This window comes from Lepisma saccharinum, chromosome 30, assembly GCF_977018435.1.
Source record: "Lepisma saccharinum chromosome 30, izLepSacc3.1, whole genome shotgun sequence".
Lineage (NCBI taxonomy): Eukaryota > Metazoa > Arthropoda > Insecta > Zygentoma > Lepismatidae > Lepisma > Lepisma saccharinum.
This window is the reverse complement of record NC_139258.1, coordinates 38,073,192-38,090,048: the sequence shown is the minus strand read 5'-3', so window position 1 is coordinate 38,090,048 and position 16,857 is coordinate 38,073,192. Positions and strand designations below refer to the sequence as shown.

Genomic DNA, 16,857 nt, shown 5'->3' with positions numbered 1-16,857 from the left:
TCTGTGTTGTTTTCACTTCAAGCACATTGTATCCTGAATCTTACCAATGGAATGCAAATGTCGCACGATGGTTGAATGATCACATTTGCTAATTCTCGGGTCGACTGACGTGGATCATCGTGGATTAAACCGTTTAAACGGTCTTCATTAAATCCCGATGGTCTTCCTGAACGTGGCGAATCATTCAAAACAAAATTGCCCTCTTTGAAATGACTAAAACATTTTCTTGCTCTGCTTTTCCCGTTGGCATTCTCCCCGTCCGAGCCACCTCCGCTGCCTTTTTTCTCTGTTAAACTCAAACAGAAGAATATGTCGGAAGTATCCGTTTTTCCCACTTGGCACATGTTGTTCCTTAGCCTACAAGTAACACTGCCTTCCTTCAAATCTGCAAAATTCAATGAGTATTCATAAGCACAACAATGCCACTCTAATTGACAAACGTCAAATGATAAACCAACTCCTAACACCGCAGTGTTGCTATACCAAACACAAACGCTACGAACTTTTGCATCAACCCAATATTTGCGCACGACGGTACGTGAGTGGAAAATACATCATAGGGTTGTGCTGTAATATTCTTCCATCTAAAATAAAGATGCGCCATTGGAAGCGTTCGAAGCATCAAGGCGAATTTAATGGTTTCAATTTTACGTTTCTCTAATTCTTTACTTTTCCAGTATTTCAGAACTGAAACTATATCTCTCCCAATAAAAGCTATGGATATCTTCTTTGGTACATGGTCAGGTTTTGTTATTTTTACCAGAGGCGTCTCCTGAACGCATGCGGTGCATGCTGCGCATGCGTCAATTGTGGGGGAAAGGACAGCTTGCTCTGCGACGACATTAATGAGCATTTCTACATTCTAATTTCTTCATATAGGAGAAGTATGTATTTTACACGAGAGCGCTCAACTAAGTTGGATCTGAAGTGACGCATGCGTCAATTGTGGGAAAAGAATTATTACTTTCTTTCACTTCACATCCAAGAAATGTAATATAAGCTTAGTTGAGCGCTCTCGTGTAAAATAAATACTTCTCCTATATGAAGAAATTAGAATGTAGAAATGCTCATTAATGTCGTCGCAGGGCAAGCTGTCCTTTTCCCCACAATTGACGCATGCGCCGCATGCGTTCAGGAGATGCCTCTGATTTTTACTACCCTCAACTATCAATACTTACCGTGTAGCACAAAAATGTCATTAAAGGGAGTTTAGGAGAATAGAATATCGTAAACTTTGCTCAGTTTAAAACTGGAAGAAAAGAGGCTTTTCTTTCCCATAATCATCGAATTCCTTACTGGTTATTCTATTGTATTAAATTCAACTAGAGAAACATATTTTAATATGCTCATGTGTTCTGAAGCAGCATTGAAGATTACTAGTACGCGTACTCCCAGTCCTTCTGGTGGTGCATGTCTGCTTATCCTACAACAGCAACAAAGAAAACGAAAATAATTATTGCTACTAATACTAATACTCAAAGATGTGTTAGCTGCTTTAATGGTCTTTATCTTTGTAACGAAGGTTTCAGGTTCGAATCCTGGCCTGGGAATGTTCCTTCCTTATGATCGTTTCTTCATCAATTTCATAACAACGTAAAATAAAAATACGAAGTGCTGTCAATTAGTTATACCAGTTTTTGATTCTATTATTCAGAAACTGGGACTTACGTCTCGTCGGCCACTGTGCAGTGAGAAGAACATCGCGTATGTATCGGTACTCACTCGTTTGTCACATTGGAATGCTCTAATAACACTTTTATATTCTGCAAAGGAATATCTTCCATTAGCCCCGTCTAGTTAATAATAATAATAATAATAAATTTCTAGTTCGCTTCACTTCTTCACTCTCTCTGCACTCGCGCGTGTAGTTGGTTACACGGTGCAACACCGACTCATCTACTTCGTTGATTTGGTGTCAAGTAGTGTACTTCGTGTCTACACCGTTTGCACTACGTTCCGGAGCGGTGTAGCGTGTGGTGTATGATCACGTGGTGCGTGCTAACTAATGAAACGAAAGTTTAAAGCAGCAGACAGGCATTTGTTGAATATTCTGAACTTTAACACCGCTATTTGTCTACTTGGTTGAACGTCATTTCCTTACATCGGCCTGACACCGGGATACACCTGCACTACACCTAGTATCAAAAAGTGCAGCGAACTAGATGCGGCTATTAATTTCGTGCACAACTTATTCAGAGTCTAACATTTCCATGTCTATGTCGCAGGAGCCTTCCCGATGGCGCAGTGGTAGCGTCGTCGCCTTGTAATCAAGGGGTCCCGGGTTCGATACCCGGTGGATGCACATACTGGTTCGGATCCCACTTTAAACTGTAGGTCCAGTCCCGATTAGCCTTACTGTGCATAAAGTGGACTTAAAACACCAACTCAATCAATCACTGTCACAGCGTAGCTCCAGTGGCTTGATCTGTGTCTGTGCCACATCCGAGCGACTGGTGTGTGTGATGCAAGAGCTCACTTCTGTGCGATCTGCAATAAACAGCTTTCACGCGACGCAACGATAAAAATAGTTCGAATTAGGACAGACTAAATATACTTGCGAAACCTGTAGAAGCCTCTAATTGGACATTCCATTCTGCTAATTTGAATTTCAAAATAAAGTAACAAATAATTCTAAGAATCAGGAGTGAAAGTTTACATGACAGAATTCTTCATCCAACTACACTCTCCTCACACACACACGTGATTCTTTTCAATATTTACACTGTGTAAAATTCTAGATGTTCCCCCCGGGTTCGAATCCTGGCCTGGGCATGTATGTTTGTGAGTGTCCGTTCCTGGAGACGAATGATGAATAGTTTCTCTCGGGATATGGACCAAGCGAGTAGTGGAAAAGATTCCAAGCTTTCGAGAGCTAACGTCACTCTCATCTTCAGGGTAGAAGTGAAGATGAGAGTGACGTTAGCCCTCGAAAGCTTGAATCTTTTCCGCTACTCGATAGCCCGAGAGAATCTTTTCAAAAACATACATGTTAAAATTCGAGAAATTATTACTTTTCTTCGTCTTGAATTATTTCTTGCTTTATTAATGCATATACATCTGGACAAATTAGATTCTCTATAGATTGAAAATAAAAGAAGTTTAACGTTGTGTGATTCAATTGCCATCACCCGAAGGCAGACTAATATGCACATCAAATTCCAAGGACTAAAATTTCAAAACATCCTTTCAAATGCATAGACTCCAAAGTAAAATAAACGAGAAAAATCATGCAGCCGGATTCAGGTCCTGAGACATTGCTGGCCACTACATTCTAAGGATTTGTCGCGGGGACGGGCATTATAGTCTTCCAAAGTGAATCTCTCAACACTTTCAAATGCATAAGGTCTCACACAATCCAGAATGCCATCCCTGTGCCAATGATCTGTCATGGTTCCGTGTGTCCTCCTCCAAGAGTGGTGCCGCCCCAAACAATCACATCTGCACCTCCATATACCTCTTTCAACGATGTTGGATGGTTGGATGATCCATTCTTCTCGTCAGATAATTCTTCGTTGAGAATCACTGTCTAGAGAAAATCGGGATCCATCAGTGACGAGTGAACATAAATAAATATTCTTGCTCTTCCCGTGTGTAAGTTGAGAGTCGTTCGTTTTCCACTACATTAGATTAATCCATTTGACATTTAATGTTATTGAATGTAAGCGAAAAATACTCTGCGGTAACTGTAGATGCTTCTCAAGTAGAATATATATTTCAATACATAATCTTCAACATTCTGATATATATTATATTCATTTACGGTCTCTTTCTTATTGCAATCATAGTCTTCAAAAGGCAACACTTTTAGTACTTTTCGTAACGTGATTTAGTGTTTTGGAAAGGGTTTCAATTGTATATAAGGGAGTAAAACTAGCAGCATTTGTATATATTTCTTGTGAATACGATTGTATCTCTTTTACAAACATGAAGTTTGTAATTTTAATACTTGAAATCTAATTTTATTTAATCTTGTCATAATCAATCTAAGAATGAGGACAACCATACAGTCTAACAAATTTGAATAAAGCACTGTGGATAGCATCTAGATGTTGGTGGTAAATTTTACAACTGCCAACTAAATAAGAGAAATAATATTAGTAGATTTTTAAATTCCATCTCAGATCTGAGGTGTGGTCTCCTTCCACGTAGTACACCCAATTGTCAACCTCACTTCCACGTAGTACACTTTGGACTGCATTTAGTAGACTAACGAGGCTCTGGTGTCTGGCCCTATAGCCAGTATAATCTTCCGTAGGACTGTGTTGTCCTGTGTTTTGTGCTTATGTGTGCTGAGTGCCCCTTTTCAGCCTCATCTTTTAACTGAATTCAGAATATTTTAGTCTCCAACATTACGGATCACATCAAGAAAGTGTGGGACCCTAACTCCACACTTCCTATACGCCTTCATGGCGTGGTGCAAGGCACAGGGGAGTACTTTACGTTCTACTTTTTTTTACTGACAGTACAGTCGTGTTATTAGTTACATTTTAGACAAGGAAAGGAACTAGATTCCCTATCACGTGATTGGTGCGAAATAGCCTAAATGCTGACGCACCCAAAATTTTAAATTCAATCAACCAATCAACCTTCCATTTGAGTGTATCTTGAATATTTCTATAAATAAATAAACGATGCCATCGCCTTAGATTTGTCACCTTGTCTCTTTTGAAAGCTCCTGTTCATTTGTTTTGCCTGCATTCGTTTCGTTTTCGATCTAAAATATTCAAAGCATTTGACATCGTACTTTGCGAAGGTCGAGTGGCTTAAATTAAGCGATAAACGTAATTTTCATAAGTTAATTTTACTGTACAAAATCCTCCAAATAAAAGACCCGCAATATCTCTATAACCGATTTCAACATCTTTCCGACTTTCACAGCCGCAGCACCAGATCGCGCGAAAGGTCTCTGCTCTCCATTCCACTCCACAAATCCAACTTTTATGCAAATTCTTTTACTGTTACCTCAGCAGGCCTTTGGAACAAGTTGCCACCTGAAATTCATGTCTCTTCCTCAATTGTGACGTTCAAAAAATTGTTAATGTTACACATATTATACAATGAAAATTAAATGTTTGATTTCCCTAATAATATGGCGGGTGCAGAGAATAATAGAAGGACGTAAGGCACAAATATGATTTAACGTAATAGTTAAGATTAATTATCGTCAAAGTATACAGTTTTGGACTGTGTTTCAGTATGTGTAATGTTGGACTGTGCTTAAGTAAGTGTAGTGTTATGTATTTCTTGTACGTGTGTAAGGGCAAAAATATATATGTGTGAGTGTGAGTGTGTGTTTTCATTATTTTAATTATTTCATATTCAATTTTTTTTGTAAACATGGTCAAGTGGAAGAAAAGGCTCCACAGCCTTAACTTCGCCATGTAAAAGAAGACGAAATAAATAAATAAATGAATTTGTGATTAATTTTCTCCTTTTCTTCCTCTAACAGCGTCGCCCGCAGAGAGCCAGGGCGTGGACTTCTCCAGTGTGGTGAACACGGTGAACGGCCTCTACAACTCCGTGGTGTCCACCATAACGGGCAGTCCGGGGACGCAGGAGCCCCGGGCCGCCTCCAGGACCCGCAAGAGCGTGTTCGACGGCCTCACGTGCTTCGGCTGCCGCGCCGCCATGAACATGCTCATCCTCATGATCCGCTCCAGTCAGAGCGAGAACAACGTCAAAGGGACCGCCAAGCTGCTCTGCACCACCTTCCGGATACAGAGCGACCGCGTGTGCGAAGCTGTTATGGCTCAGTATGTTGTAAGTATTTCTAGCCGTTATCTAACGAACCCTTATGTTTTTGCGCTGGAATCCATCTTAATAATATGCAAACAGATTTTGGTATCCTCCTTCTGTTCATCCTAGCTTATACACTCCTCACAAAAAGTTTGGAATATTGTTATATTAGGCAATAGATGATAGGCAAGGTGGCATATGTCGGCGAACGTCCAGCAGACAGACAGATACCATGTGGTGTTGAATTCCAAAGCCTTGCCTATTGCCTAATATAACAATATTCCAAACTTCTTGTGATGAGTGTATTTCTCCTTAATATTTGCGCTTGAAACAATACTTCCTCTGCCTCGCAAGGCCTCCACAGCAAAAATTATGTGTCTTTTGTTTGTTAAGGCTCTCACTAAGATCAAATATCGGAAAAGGTTGGAAATCACATTTGGAAACATTGTATATTACGGAATTGAACGGCAATGTAAATGCGTTATTATAATGTCTAATAAATTAGTTTATAGAGAGAATCGTGAATAGCTAATAGTTGAAGACTAAAATTGGTAAACGCTGTAAGTGCCACAATAATTCAAACACGGTTTTCCACGTTAAACTGTGAAATGTGACATGCTTTGTAAACGTGAAATGTGGCTGGTAGCCCTCTAAGTAGTTCAAAGGGCGTGTAAAGATGTGCGGAACGATGCGATTTCCCAACACTTACGCTTTTGGCACTTACAACGTTTACCACTTTTAGTCCTCAGTTATTTCTAATCAGTAGCGTGTCCAGGATTTTCGAATGGGGGTATGTATATTTTCTTTGGTAGTAAGTCCTCACTTTGTCATCTTTTCCTGCCTTTATTGTTCTTTTTTTTAGGAATGCTGAGCCAAAGGGCGAGAGTTATGAACTCCACCAACCCCCTTCGAGCACGCTACTGTTTCTAATATAACGGAACTGTAATTGTAGATCTAAAGACCAAAAATTATAAAACCGCGAAACGGAAATTATATTAAACAATGTAGAGAATACATTCATTCACGGCATTGTTTGTCCTTCGTCTTGTCTACCAATTTATCTTTCATTCCCATTGTCGCGGTGGAGAGCTTGAAAGTGACGTAAAATAACAAAAATTACAATCAAAACACCGTTATTTCTTTTGTTTCCAAGCATTGTTAAATGTTGTTGCTTGTTTCATTCCTAGATCTAATTAATTTTATTGTGATTGCAGCCTGAGTTCTACTACATCATGTCCCAAGAAGAAGTGGACGCCTCCAAGTTTTGCTCCATCGTCCTCCAGGGCTACGACTGCAACCAGCCAGATCCCCGTCTAGACTGGCAGGTGGAGCTGCCCCCGCCGCTCCCCCGCAATGTGGATACTCGCATTGGGCGAAGGCAAATGGTGAGTTTCAACAAAAGAAGCCTTACGTATCATAAACGTAACTTTATTTCATTTCCTTATCAACTACTAGGTAAAAACTCACAAAATAAGTATGAAAGTTAAAATTTATTCTTCATCTTTTATTCAAGTTAAAATCTATTATTTAGCTTTTATTCGAGTTAAACTTTATTCTTCACCTTTTATTCAAGTTCAAATCTATTCTTCACCTTTTATTCAAGTTAAAAATCTATTCTTCGCTTTTTATTCAAATTAAAATGTATTCTCCACCTTTTATTTAAGTTAAAACCTATTCTTCACCTTTTATTGACGTTAAAATCTATTTTCATGATTAATTCAAGTTAAAATCTATTCTTCACTTTTCATTCAAATTAAAATGTATTTTTCACCTTTTATTGACTTTAAAATGTATTCTCCGCCTTTCATTCAAGTTAAAATGTATATATTATTATATTATATTCATCTTTTATTCAAGTTATAATCAAGATATTGAGGTTCTTGGTGTTGCAGGTATTTTGCTTGATAGATGTGTCACATTGTCAGATTAATTTAGTTTAACCAGGTGGAGACACATAGTGATTCGGATCCCACTTTAAACTGTAGGTCCAGTCACAATAAGCCTATCTGTGCATAAAGGTGGACTTGAAACAAAACTCAATTTAAATGAATTGTATGACAACATGAAAGGATAAAAGCAATATTTGGATATGAACTATTTCATTATTAAAGTTTCCTTGTTTTTTAGCCCTGAGATGACGCTGTTTGCTTCTTTTAGTTTCACTAAAATGAAGGACCACACATTAAGGTAAAACTGAAGAGAATATTTTCTGTTGCAGAGACGAGGAAAATCCATGAAGGTAGTGCACATCACCGACATCCACTGGGACCCCGAGTACCTGGAGGGGAGCAACGTCCTGTGCGACGACCCTCTCTGCTGTCGGCCAGAGAGCGGCTACAAGGAGGCTGGCTCCGTGGGGGCGGGCTTTTGGGGAGAATACCGCTACTGTGACGTGCCATGGAGGACGGTTGAAAACACGCTGCATCAAATAGGCAAACAACATCCAGTAAGTGCCCTTAACGTTGAAAGTAATGCTTTGGATATTTCCCGTAAGCTAGAAGTTAGTACAGTACCACCGTCGAAGGTGATAATAGGTCATTCAAATATGACCGGGACTGATTTTTTTTTTCAACAACCTGCCATGTGCAGCAGTTGTGCGTCCTTGGGAGAATAGAGCCACAACCCCCACTCTCCCTCCCGCGAAGGTTTGAACCTGCTCAGTCATGTCTGAGTGTTGCTAGAGTGATGAGCGAACAGAAGGTGCCGCGGAGCGTGGAACAACGCATTGTGATCAAATTTTTCGTTGGAGAAAACGTCCAGCCATCTGAAATTTTGCAGAGACTCAAACAACAGTATGGGAAAGTGTGTCTCACAATCCCGTGTGTTTGAGTGGTGTAAGTACTTCAGAGAGGGGAGGGAGCACGTGGAGCAGCAGCCAGTCACCACGCGAATGGTTGCATACTGGTTCTCCCAGACCCAAGAAAGCGCGGAGGATCCGTTCGGTAGGAAAAGTGATGGTAACGTTTTTTGTTTTTTTTTGGGACTGGCACGGGTTATCCACGTAGACTTTCTTACAGATGCCAGAACAGTCACTGCAGCGTATTACTCAGAACTCCTGACAACAGAAGTGATGGTAAAGATCCGATCTGAGCGGAAGAGAGGTGGAAAGCGGGTAGCCTTCCTTCAAGACAATGCACGGCCTCATACAGTCAAAACAACTATGGCAACCCTCAGCAACTTGAAATGGGACCTTCTGCCACACCCGCCATACAGTCCCGATTTGGCTCCAAGTGATTTCTACCTATTTGGAAGGCTAAAATCAGACTTGGAAGGCATGCTGTTTGCGGATAATGACGCCGCAATGATGATATTTTTACTTTCACTAAATCGATACTACTCCTCCAATGATTTATTTATATTTGTGCACCTTGTGCTGCCATCTATTTTTCTTTTTCGAAACTCTGGTTTCACCTCGTGTTATTGCTTCGAGTAAGAATTACCTGGTTTGTAAAAACTTTTTAAAAAACAAATAACCACGCTTATATACTCAAAATTAATGTTTTTTAATGTTTTGGCGCTACTTAAGGAGAACATCACGGTTTTGTGCGCCCACAAGGGCGGCGCTCCAGGCAGTTACCCGGCCCTTGAGACTCCCTCGTAGCGCTCTTTGAGAGGCATCGCCGCTTGATTTTGCATGTCGGAAAATGCTAAATGAAAGAACAAACAAAATAATATCATTATTTCCAGTTCAATCGCACATTTGTGGCAAGAATAAGTAGTTTTCCTCGCTCATTTAATTTAGCGATGTTTATATCATGTTCAACTGATTACTACGCTTTACTTTTTGAGCACAGAGTAACATCAAAATACAATACTATACTACAAATACAACTTATCTTTTCCCAGACCCCAGAGTAATATACATTAAATCATTAAGGAAATACATTACACATGAAAAGATAGAAATATTAAACACATATTCCTACTTTGTTTCCAATAAAATGTAAAAAACAAAAATAGAAATAACTTTGTGCATTATATAGACTAATGAGGCCATTTAGCACTGTGTTTTTAGCATATTTTATCAATAACACTTGTAGACAGTGGCGGCGATTGGGTTCCAAAACCAGGGAGCAAGGTGCCAAAACTGGGGGGCAAAAACAGTTTATTTCCCTTTGTAGATAAGGTTTAGCATAGTATGGGGGCAAATGTGCAAAAAAAGTGGGGGGCAACTGCCCCCCCCCCTCGCCCCTCCTAATCGCCGCCACTGCTTGTAGACGATGTGTTCTTACAACGTGCTGCGTGTTCTAAATCCTATTTCATAATTAGAATAAGAATCTATGTCTCCCAGTCAATATAGTGTTAATATATATTTCTGCCGTGCCACTTCATGCGATCAATCTTAATATATTTCAATATTTGCAATAGATCCCATTCATCTTATATTTTCCGAACCCTCTCTACTGAAATTCTCTGGCATTTAATGTAAGTTCACGTCCATATACCATTCATTTTAAGAGCAATAGCAATAATCCATTTATTATTTTTACAGCAAATTCAGATTTCGACTTTGACCTTAATATAAATAATAATACTAATAGTTAATACTATTTAAAGGTGTATACTATTTTACCATATCATGATCCTTTAACAATTTGAATGATATGGTCATGGAATTTCAATTTCAATTTATTTTTTTCTTTATTGAAGGACGAGGTTGCCAATTGGATATTACATATCACCATAGACATGAGCAGACTAATTTTTTGGGCGGTGCCTTAAGGAGAGTTTCAATTCCCTATCTGGACAATGTCATAACTTCATCAGTGTTTCTTTCAGAAAATTTGCTCCGGGGGGGGGGGGGGGCATTGCAGAGAACCGGGAGGGCGTTGTGAATCTCATCTGCGAAATACAACATATGTGCCTTTAACATTGAGAATTACCAGTGGTCGTTCGTGGTTCGTCAATGAACTTGACGCTGAGCGTTACTAATGGGAAATGACGTACAGTAACAAAAATAAAGTGGGATGCGGTGACCTAAGTATACTTGGTAATTCAATGTGGAAAGACATAGATTTTTATTTTTATTTGTCTCTGTTTCTTTTTATTAGTCTGTTGTCTAACATTTACAAATATTATCTTGTGCAATTAGCATTACAATAGTAAATAGTAAATTACAAAACATCACCTACTTCTACATTTTATCATCCAGAACAAATACCACAATGGTCAACTAGGAAAAATATTACAATTATTAAACTCAATAGAACACATCATGCAAAGCTTAAGGTGGCATGAAGAATTTACAGCAATCGTATCCTGCGAGCTTTCTTCGTGGCATGATTTTCTACTGTTATCTCCAGAAAATCATCAGTTCGAATCTTAGGTCCCTCCATGCTTATTATCATGCAATGCATTAAAGATCCTGGTAGCATTCTACTTCTTGTCGTAATTAGTATCCTATTCATAGCACTGAAAGACCTTTCTACGCCGGCTGTCGTTACGGGAATGGTTAGAAGGACTTCACAGAGTTTTTTTTTCAACACGCAATATCCCACGTCAGCTTCTAAGATTTTCAACAATGGATTGTCAGCTTCTGTATATATTCCATTATCAAGCATCGACATGATAAAAAATTTGTAGGACTTGAGGTCAGCAAGAACGCCTTGCACCTTAAGCATGGGAAAATTAGCACAAAACCTTTTGACTTCGGTGTCTTGCAAGTCTACTACTAACTGAAATGTTTCAAATTGACTTGCGAATCTCAGGGTATCAATAGATTGATCGTTGAACCTGTTTTCCATTTCTTCAATTACACTTTCCGCTTATTCCTTCATCCCACAGAAAGTTTTCCCAGCATCATCAGCAACCAGGTGCGCTTCAGATCCGATATTCTTCAGTTCGGTCCGAATACGTTTTTGCAGATCACTGTTGATGTTTTCACACTGATTTGCAATATCCTACAAATGCAAATTACAAAGAAATACCGCGTCGGCTTTGATGACAACTAGTCGGCGCTTTTGGTGTGGAAAGTACTACTTGCCATTCGAGATGGGAGAGAGGAGATAAGGCTAGTGCGGTTGCCAGTTTTATTCTGCTTCTTCTGTAAGATTGGACAGGTGTGGGCTTTGTTATTTACAGAGGGAAATATAAAGGCAATCGCTACACAAAGTAATGCGGTCCGATGCGAGGGAAACAACGGTAGCAGAAACGTTTTATACTTTGGTTTTGTTTTACAAAGGTGCCTGAAAGAAAAACTGAACTTCATGTTCCTTACGGAGCCTCCCTGATGGCGCAGTGGTAGTGTCGTTGCCTTATAATCAAGGGGTCCCGGATTCGATACCCGGTGGAGGCACGCAGTGGTTCGGATCTCACTTTAAACTGCAGGTCCAGTTCCTTTTAGCCTTACTGTGCATAAAGTGGACTTAAAACACCAACTCAATAAATCTTTGAAGCAACGTTTTGATAATAATATTACATAAATAGTTATACAGTAGAAGGGTAAATATCGTTTCCCTTTTCTCAATAAAGTCATAATTTTAGTTTTTCTCAATACCGAGATTCAATTCGTGCAGGCAAGGCAAGGCAAAGGCAAATCTACCCACACATGTCATAAAGGCATACGGGGCAATGTGGAGATATAGATCCACATATTCTTGATCTCGGTCATAGTTGGAATGATGTGATCAGCATCAAGCCCGGACGCCTTTACCACGTAGGGTTGCCGTCAGGTATCCATTGATACGAGGCTGGGTGGGCCTCAGAGTCATGCAAATTACTTTATAACTGCAATCAAAACTTCCTGAAGATTTTCCTGATTGGCCTCATTTTGAATGAAACTATAGAGCTTCCGATAACAATAAAATAAAACATATTGACTACCCTCTACGACACTGCCTATAAATAAGACAAACTGTATGTAAATTTAATACACAATAATTAAAAATGGTGGTAAAAGTTTACTGTTAAGGGCATTTACCTTCCTAAAACATACCATTTTTCTGAGATAAGCATACAAAGTGAATTGAAGGATCCGAGGAGAGGTAGTGTCAAGCCTTCCAAAATTTACACTCGAAATTGCTTCCCCCACTGGTATTTTGTAGTATTTATACTGTCTGTAACTGACGTTCATGCCATTTAATTTGAAATGTTTGGCAAGTCCGTGGTGAAAATAAACGTAACTTGGCACTATCTCGTCCCAACTCCTTCGGCTTGTCATGAGGCTATTTCTGTCAGAGTTACTACGTATAAAACACAATAATTACCATAAAAGATTGATAGGTATTACGTAATAATAATGATAGGTTTACTGTGAAACATGGAAGTTTTCTTTTTTGCAGTTTCACGTTTCAGAATATAGCAATCTGTATATATATAGCCTCACCCATGTAATTCGTTCACTTTCTTTGGGTTTTGTAACGGTGTCCCTCGATAAGTATTTATGAGATAAAAAATGTTACAGTATTTAAAAGTATTATGTAAAAAAATTATGTAGTCAAATTACATGGGTCTTAGAGCATTACATAATTTTTAGTAATATACATAATATCAGTTTTCAGTACTTTAATTTAACTGATTTTCAAATTTTATTTCTGTAATAAGTTGGTTTCCCCCTTTCTCTCTTTATACATTACAATCATTAAAGAGAAAATGCTCAAATCTTCTAAATAGCCTGAATCTTCTAAATGATATTATCATGGAGCTTACAAACACATATAGAAACGGATTTCTAAACTCTATACCATCATATCATACTATCAAGTGCAATGCTATAGTGTCGTCAGAATACTATGGAGTGCATGTTGTTCTAACGGATATACAGGGTGTTTCACTGGCTCTCGGCACCTAATTTTCGCTTATAAAAATCAAACTATTTGTCATAATGTAATGGAATTGTCTACGGACATACCTTAGTGTACGAGAAGCATACTGACGTCATTGAAGATGGCGCCACAGTCTCTCTAGTTCTTGTGTGGGAATGCGCGTGCGTCTTGGCGATTCTGCCGTTACATGCCAACGGACGTGTGCTTTCAGTCTGAGTTCTTGGACCTGCTGTTGCGACGCCTGAAAAATCTTCCATTCAATATTTGGCGAAGAAACTGGAAACAACGGGAACATTGTTCGATGTTCATGAAGGAGGACGTTCAAAATAACGAGAAGCAACGATACAGGAAGTGAAGAAACAGATTGCTGGCCTCGTCAAAGAAGTCGTTGGGTAGGCTGTCGCAGGAAATGGGAGTTTCCACAAGCACATGACAACGAGCTGCCAAAGTAGAAAAGCTGCATGCATATTATGTTACAATTGGAACCTCTCGCCAAAATAGTCAATTAAGAGACCACTTCTTTCACTCGCTCCTCATACACCAAGGCATGACCTTACCAAATTTCATCACATTATTATCAATAGTTTGATTTTTAGAAGCGAAAATCAGGGACCGAGAGCGAGTGAAACACCCTGTATCATGTAGCTGGCAAACACATGTGAAAACGAAGTCCTTAACTCGATATCATTATATCAGGTGCAATGCTATAGTGTCGTCAGAATACTGAGGAGTGCATGTTGTGCAAACGAGAGTTACTTTTGTACTCTCGGCCTGCAAACAGTCCGCACACCTACAAAGGACTTCAGCTTGTTATACATTTGTATGTATTTTTACTCGTGAGCAAAACAGGTTGTAATTACCTGTGTAGAGAAGCCTTGTACTTTGAAAATGCTTTTATTTCCAGGATGCAGAGTATATAGTAATGACAGGCGACCTGCCCCCGCACGCCATCTGGTCTTCTAGTCAAGAGGAGAACACGGAAATTATTCTGAAGCTCAATAAAGCCATCAGAGATGCATTTCCAAACATGACAATTTACCCCACCATTGGAAATCACGAAGCTCATCCTTTAAACAGGTACGAAGCATATCCTGTTGCTTAACTTTAAGTTTCTGGCCTTGGCCTTTCACTTCCATCAAATAGAAGTTTCATTTCCAAACTCATGCATTCGATCTTATTGTAATCACACCTTCCTGGCCAATCCAAGGTCGATCTTTTCTCACAATAATTTGGTATTGAATACGGGGGGGAAGGAATATTGATGAAATATGTAGCAGAAAGTAAACTTATTATTTTCATTTATATTAATTAATTCTATTCATTTAAGGAACGAAGCATAATAAAATAAATATGCCCGACAGATCCCCATAAAGATTAATGGTTTATTGATTGATTGATTTGGTGTTTTAAGCTCACTTTATGCACAGTAAGGCTAATCGAGACTGGACCTACAGTTTAAAGTGGGATCCGAACCACTATGTGCCTCCAGCAGGAATCGAATCCAGGATCGCATAAGAATTAATGGGATTATGTTTTCGGAAGACATACCAGCTTCCCAGATGGCGCAGTGGTATCGTCGTCACCTTGTAATCAAGGGGTCCCGGGTTCGATACCCGGTGGAGACACATATTGGTTCTGATCCCACTTTAAACTGTAGGTCCAGTCCCGATTAGCCTTACTGTGCATAAAGTGGACTTTAAACACCAACTCAATCAATCAATCTTAAGACATATTGTGTGCCTCCACCAGGAATCGAATCCGGGACCCCATAAAAATTAATCGGAAGACATTCAAGTGTCAGCCCCTTTCCACGTAGTATACCCTGAAAACGGTCTAACGAGAATATGGCCTCTGCTTGTACAGTGACCGGCCAAAAAAATGGGATACCTAGATCCTGAAATACTCCCTTCCCTGTAAGGCGTTATGTGTGTTGCCTAACTCTAGGCGGTAATAGAAATTTCAATTGAAAAAATGCTAAGTCCCGCGACAGGTTAAGTTTGCAGCAACTTTTCGCATATAATAGACCCAAACGTGCACACAGAATGTAGTTCTTCTGCAATACTACCGATTGTCTCACTGTCTGTGATATGAACAGCTCGGCAGTTGAGGCAAGACATGCATGGGAGATGCTGAGTGCCATTCTCGCGTGGTTTAATACGTACATAAAATCTGCTGCAAACTTAACCTGTCACGGGGCTTAGTGAAGTCCACTTATCGCCGTTGAGTTAGGCAACATACATAACGCCTTGCAGTGGAACGAGTTTTTCTGGATCCCATTTTTATTGCCATTTACAGCCAGGATAATTTTCTATTTGTGCAACCTTGTACTATCCTGTGCTGATCACTCCTAAGCTAAATGCTACAAGGGACAGTACATGTTCCCTAGTCTCTGAGATTTAAGCCCCCTGCCCCCCAATTGTTGTCCCAGAATTTCAACGGATATATATATGTATATATTAAATTGGATTTAAGAAATAGTGCATTGTAAATTTTAGCCTACTTGAATTCATTAGTCAGGTAGAAGCGCTTTCTAGTGAAATGAAAGATATTTTCTTCAATTTGGTCTTTAAAGTTATTTAGAGAAATTAATGTATTAGTTTTTATTAAATTCTCTAGGAATTGAGGACTAAAAGTGGTAAACGTTGTAAGTGCCAAAAGCGAAAGTGTTGGGAAATCGCATCGTTCAGCACATCAGCCCGTAACAACGTTGACACGCCCTTTGAAATACTTAAAGGGCTACCAGCCATATTTCACATTTACCACATGATAAAGCATGGCACATTTAACAGTTTAACGTAGAGAACGGTGTTTGAATTATTGTGGCACTTACAGCGTTTACCAATTTTAGTCTTCAATTACTTGCAATATATGCATAGCCACTAAAAATAAATGCGAAGCAGAAGGTATTTTTTTTTCGTAAGCGTTAATAACATAACGGATGATTTCAAACATCCATTTTTCCCATCACGTCAGGATATTTCAGAATTTCACAATCAAATTTCTCATATTCGTCATTACATTACATCTATTACCAACGCATCAAAATAAATTTTTGCAAGGGGAATTTCGTTTGTTTACAAACCATTAGGTGATTCTGGAATGTATTTTGATTGCTGATTACGCATATGATATACATTTTACCACATTACGTCAGGATTTTTCACACTTTCACAATCAATATTCTCATATTCGCCATTCCATTACACATATTACAGAACGCAGCAAAATAAATTTAAACAAGGGAAATATCGGTTGTTTACAAACCAATAGGTAATTTCGAAAGTATTTTGCATGCTGATGACTAGGGCTAGGATTTTGATGACCTTAAAATTGCCAAAAAATGACCTTTAAAAAATGC

The 16,857-nt window shown here is 39.1% G+C and overlaps 1 protein-coding gene across 1 annotated transcript in view; it reads left to right on the top strand.

Moving 5' to 3' along the window:
- The window catches only part of LOC145981837 (sphingomyelin phosphodiesterase-like), a 193,926-nt gene that overhangs the window by 154,812 nt on the left and 22,257 nt on the right, over positions 1-16,857 (top strand). Inside the window, exons 2-5 of the mRNA XM_083115279.1 lie at positions 5,450-5,760; positions 6,951-7,121; positions 7,955-8,182; positions 14,404-14,576. Of these exons, the coding sequence (XP_082971405.1) occupies positions 5,450-5,760; positions 6,951-7,121; positions 7,955-8,182; positions 14,404-14,576 (883 nt within the window). The remainder of the gene's footprint in view (positions 1-5,449; positions 5,761-6,950; positions 7,122-7,954; positions 8,183-14,403; positions 14,577-16,857) is intronic.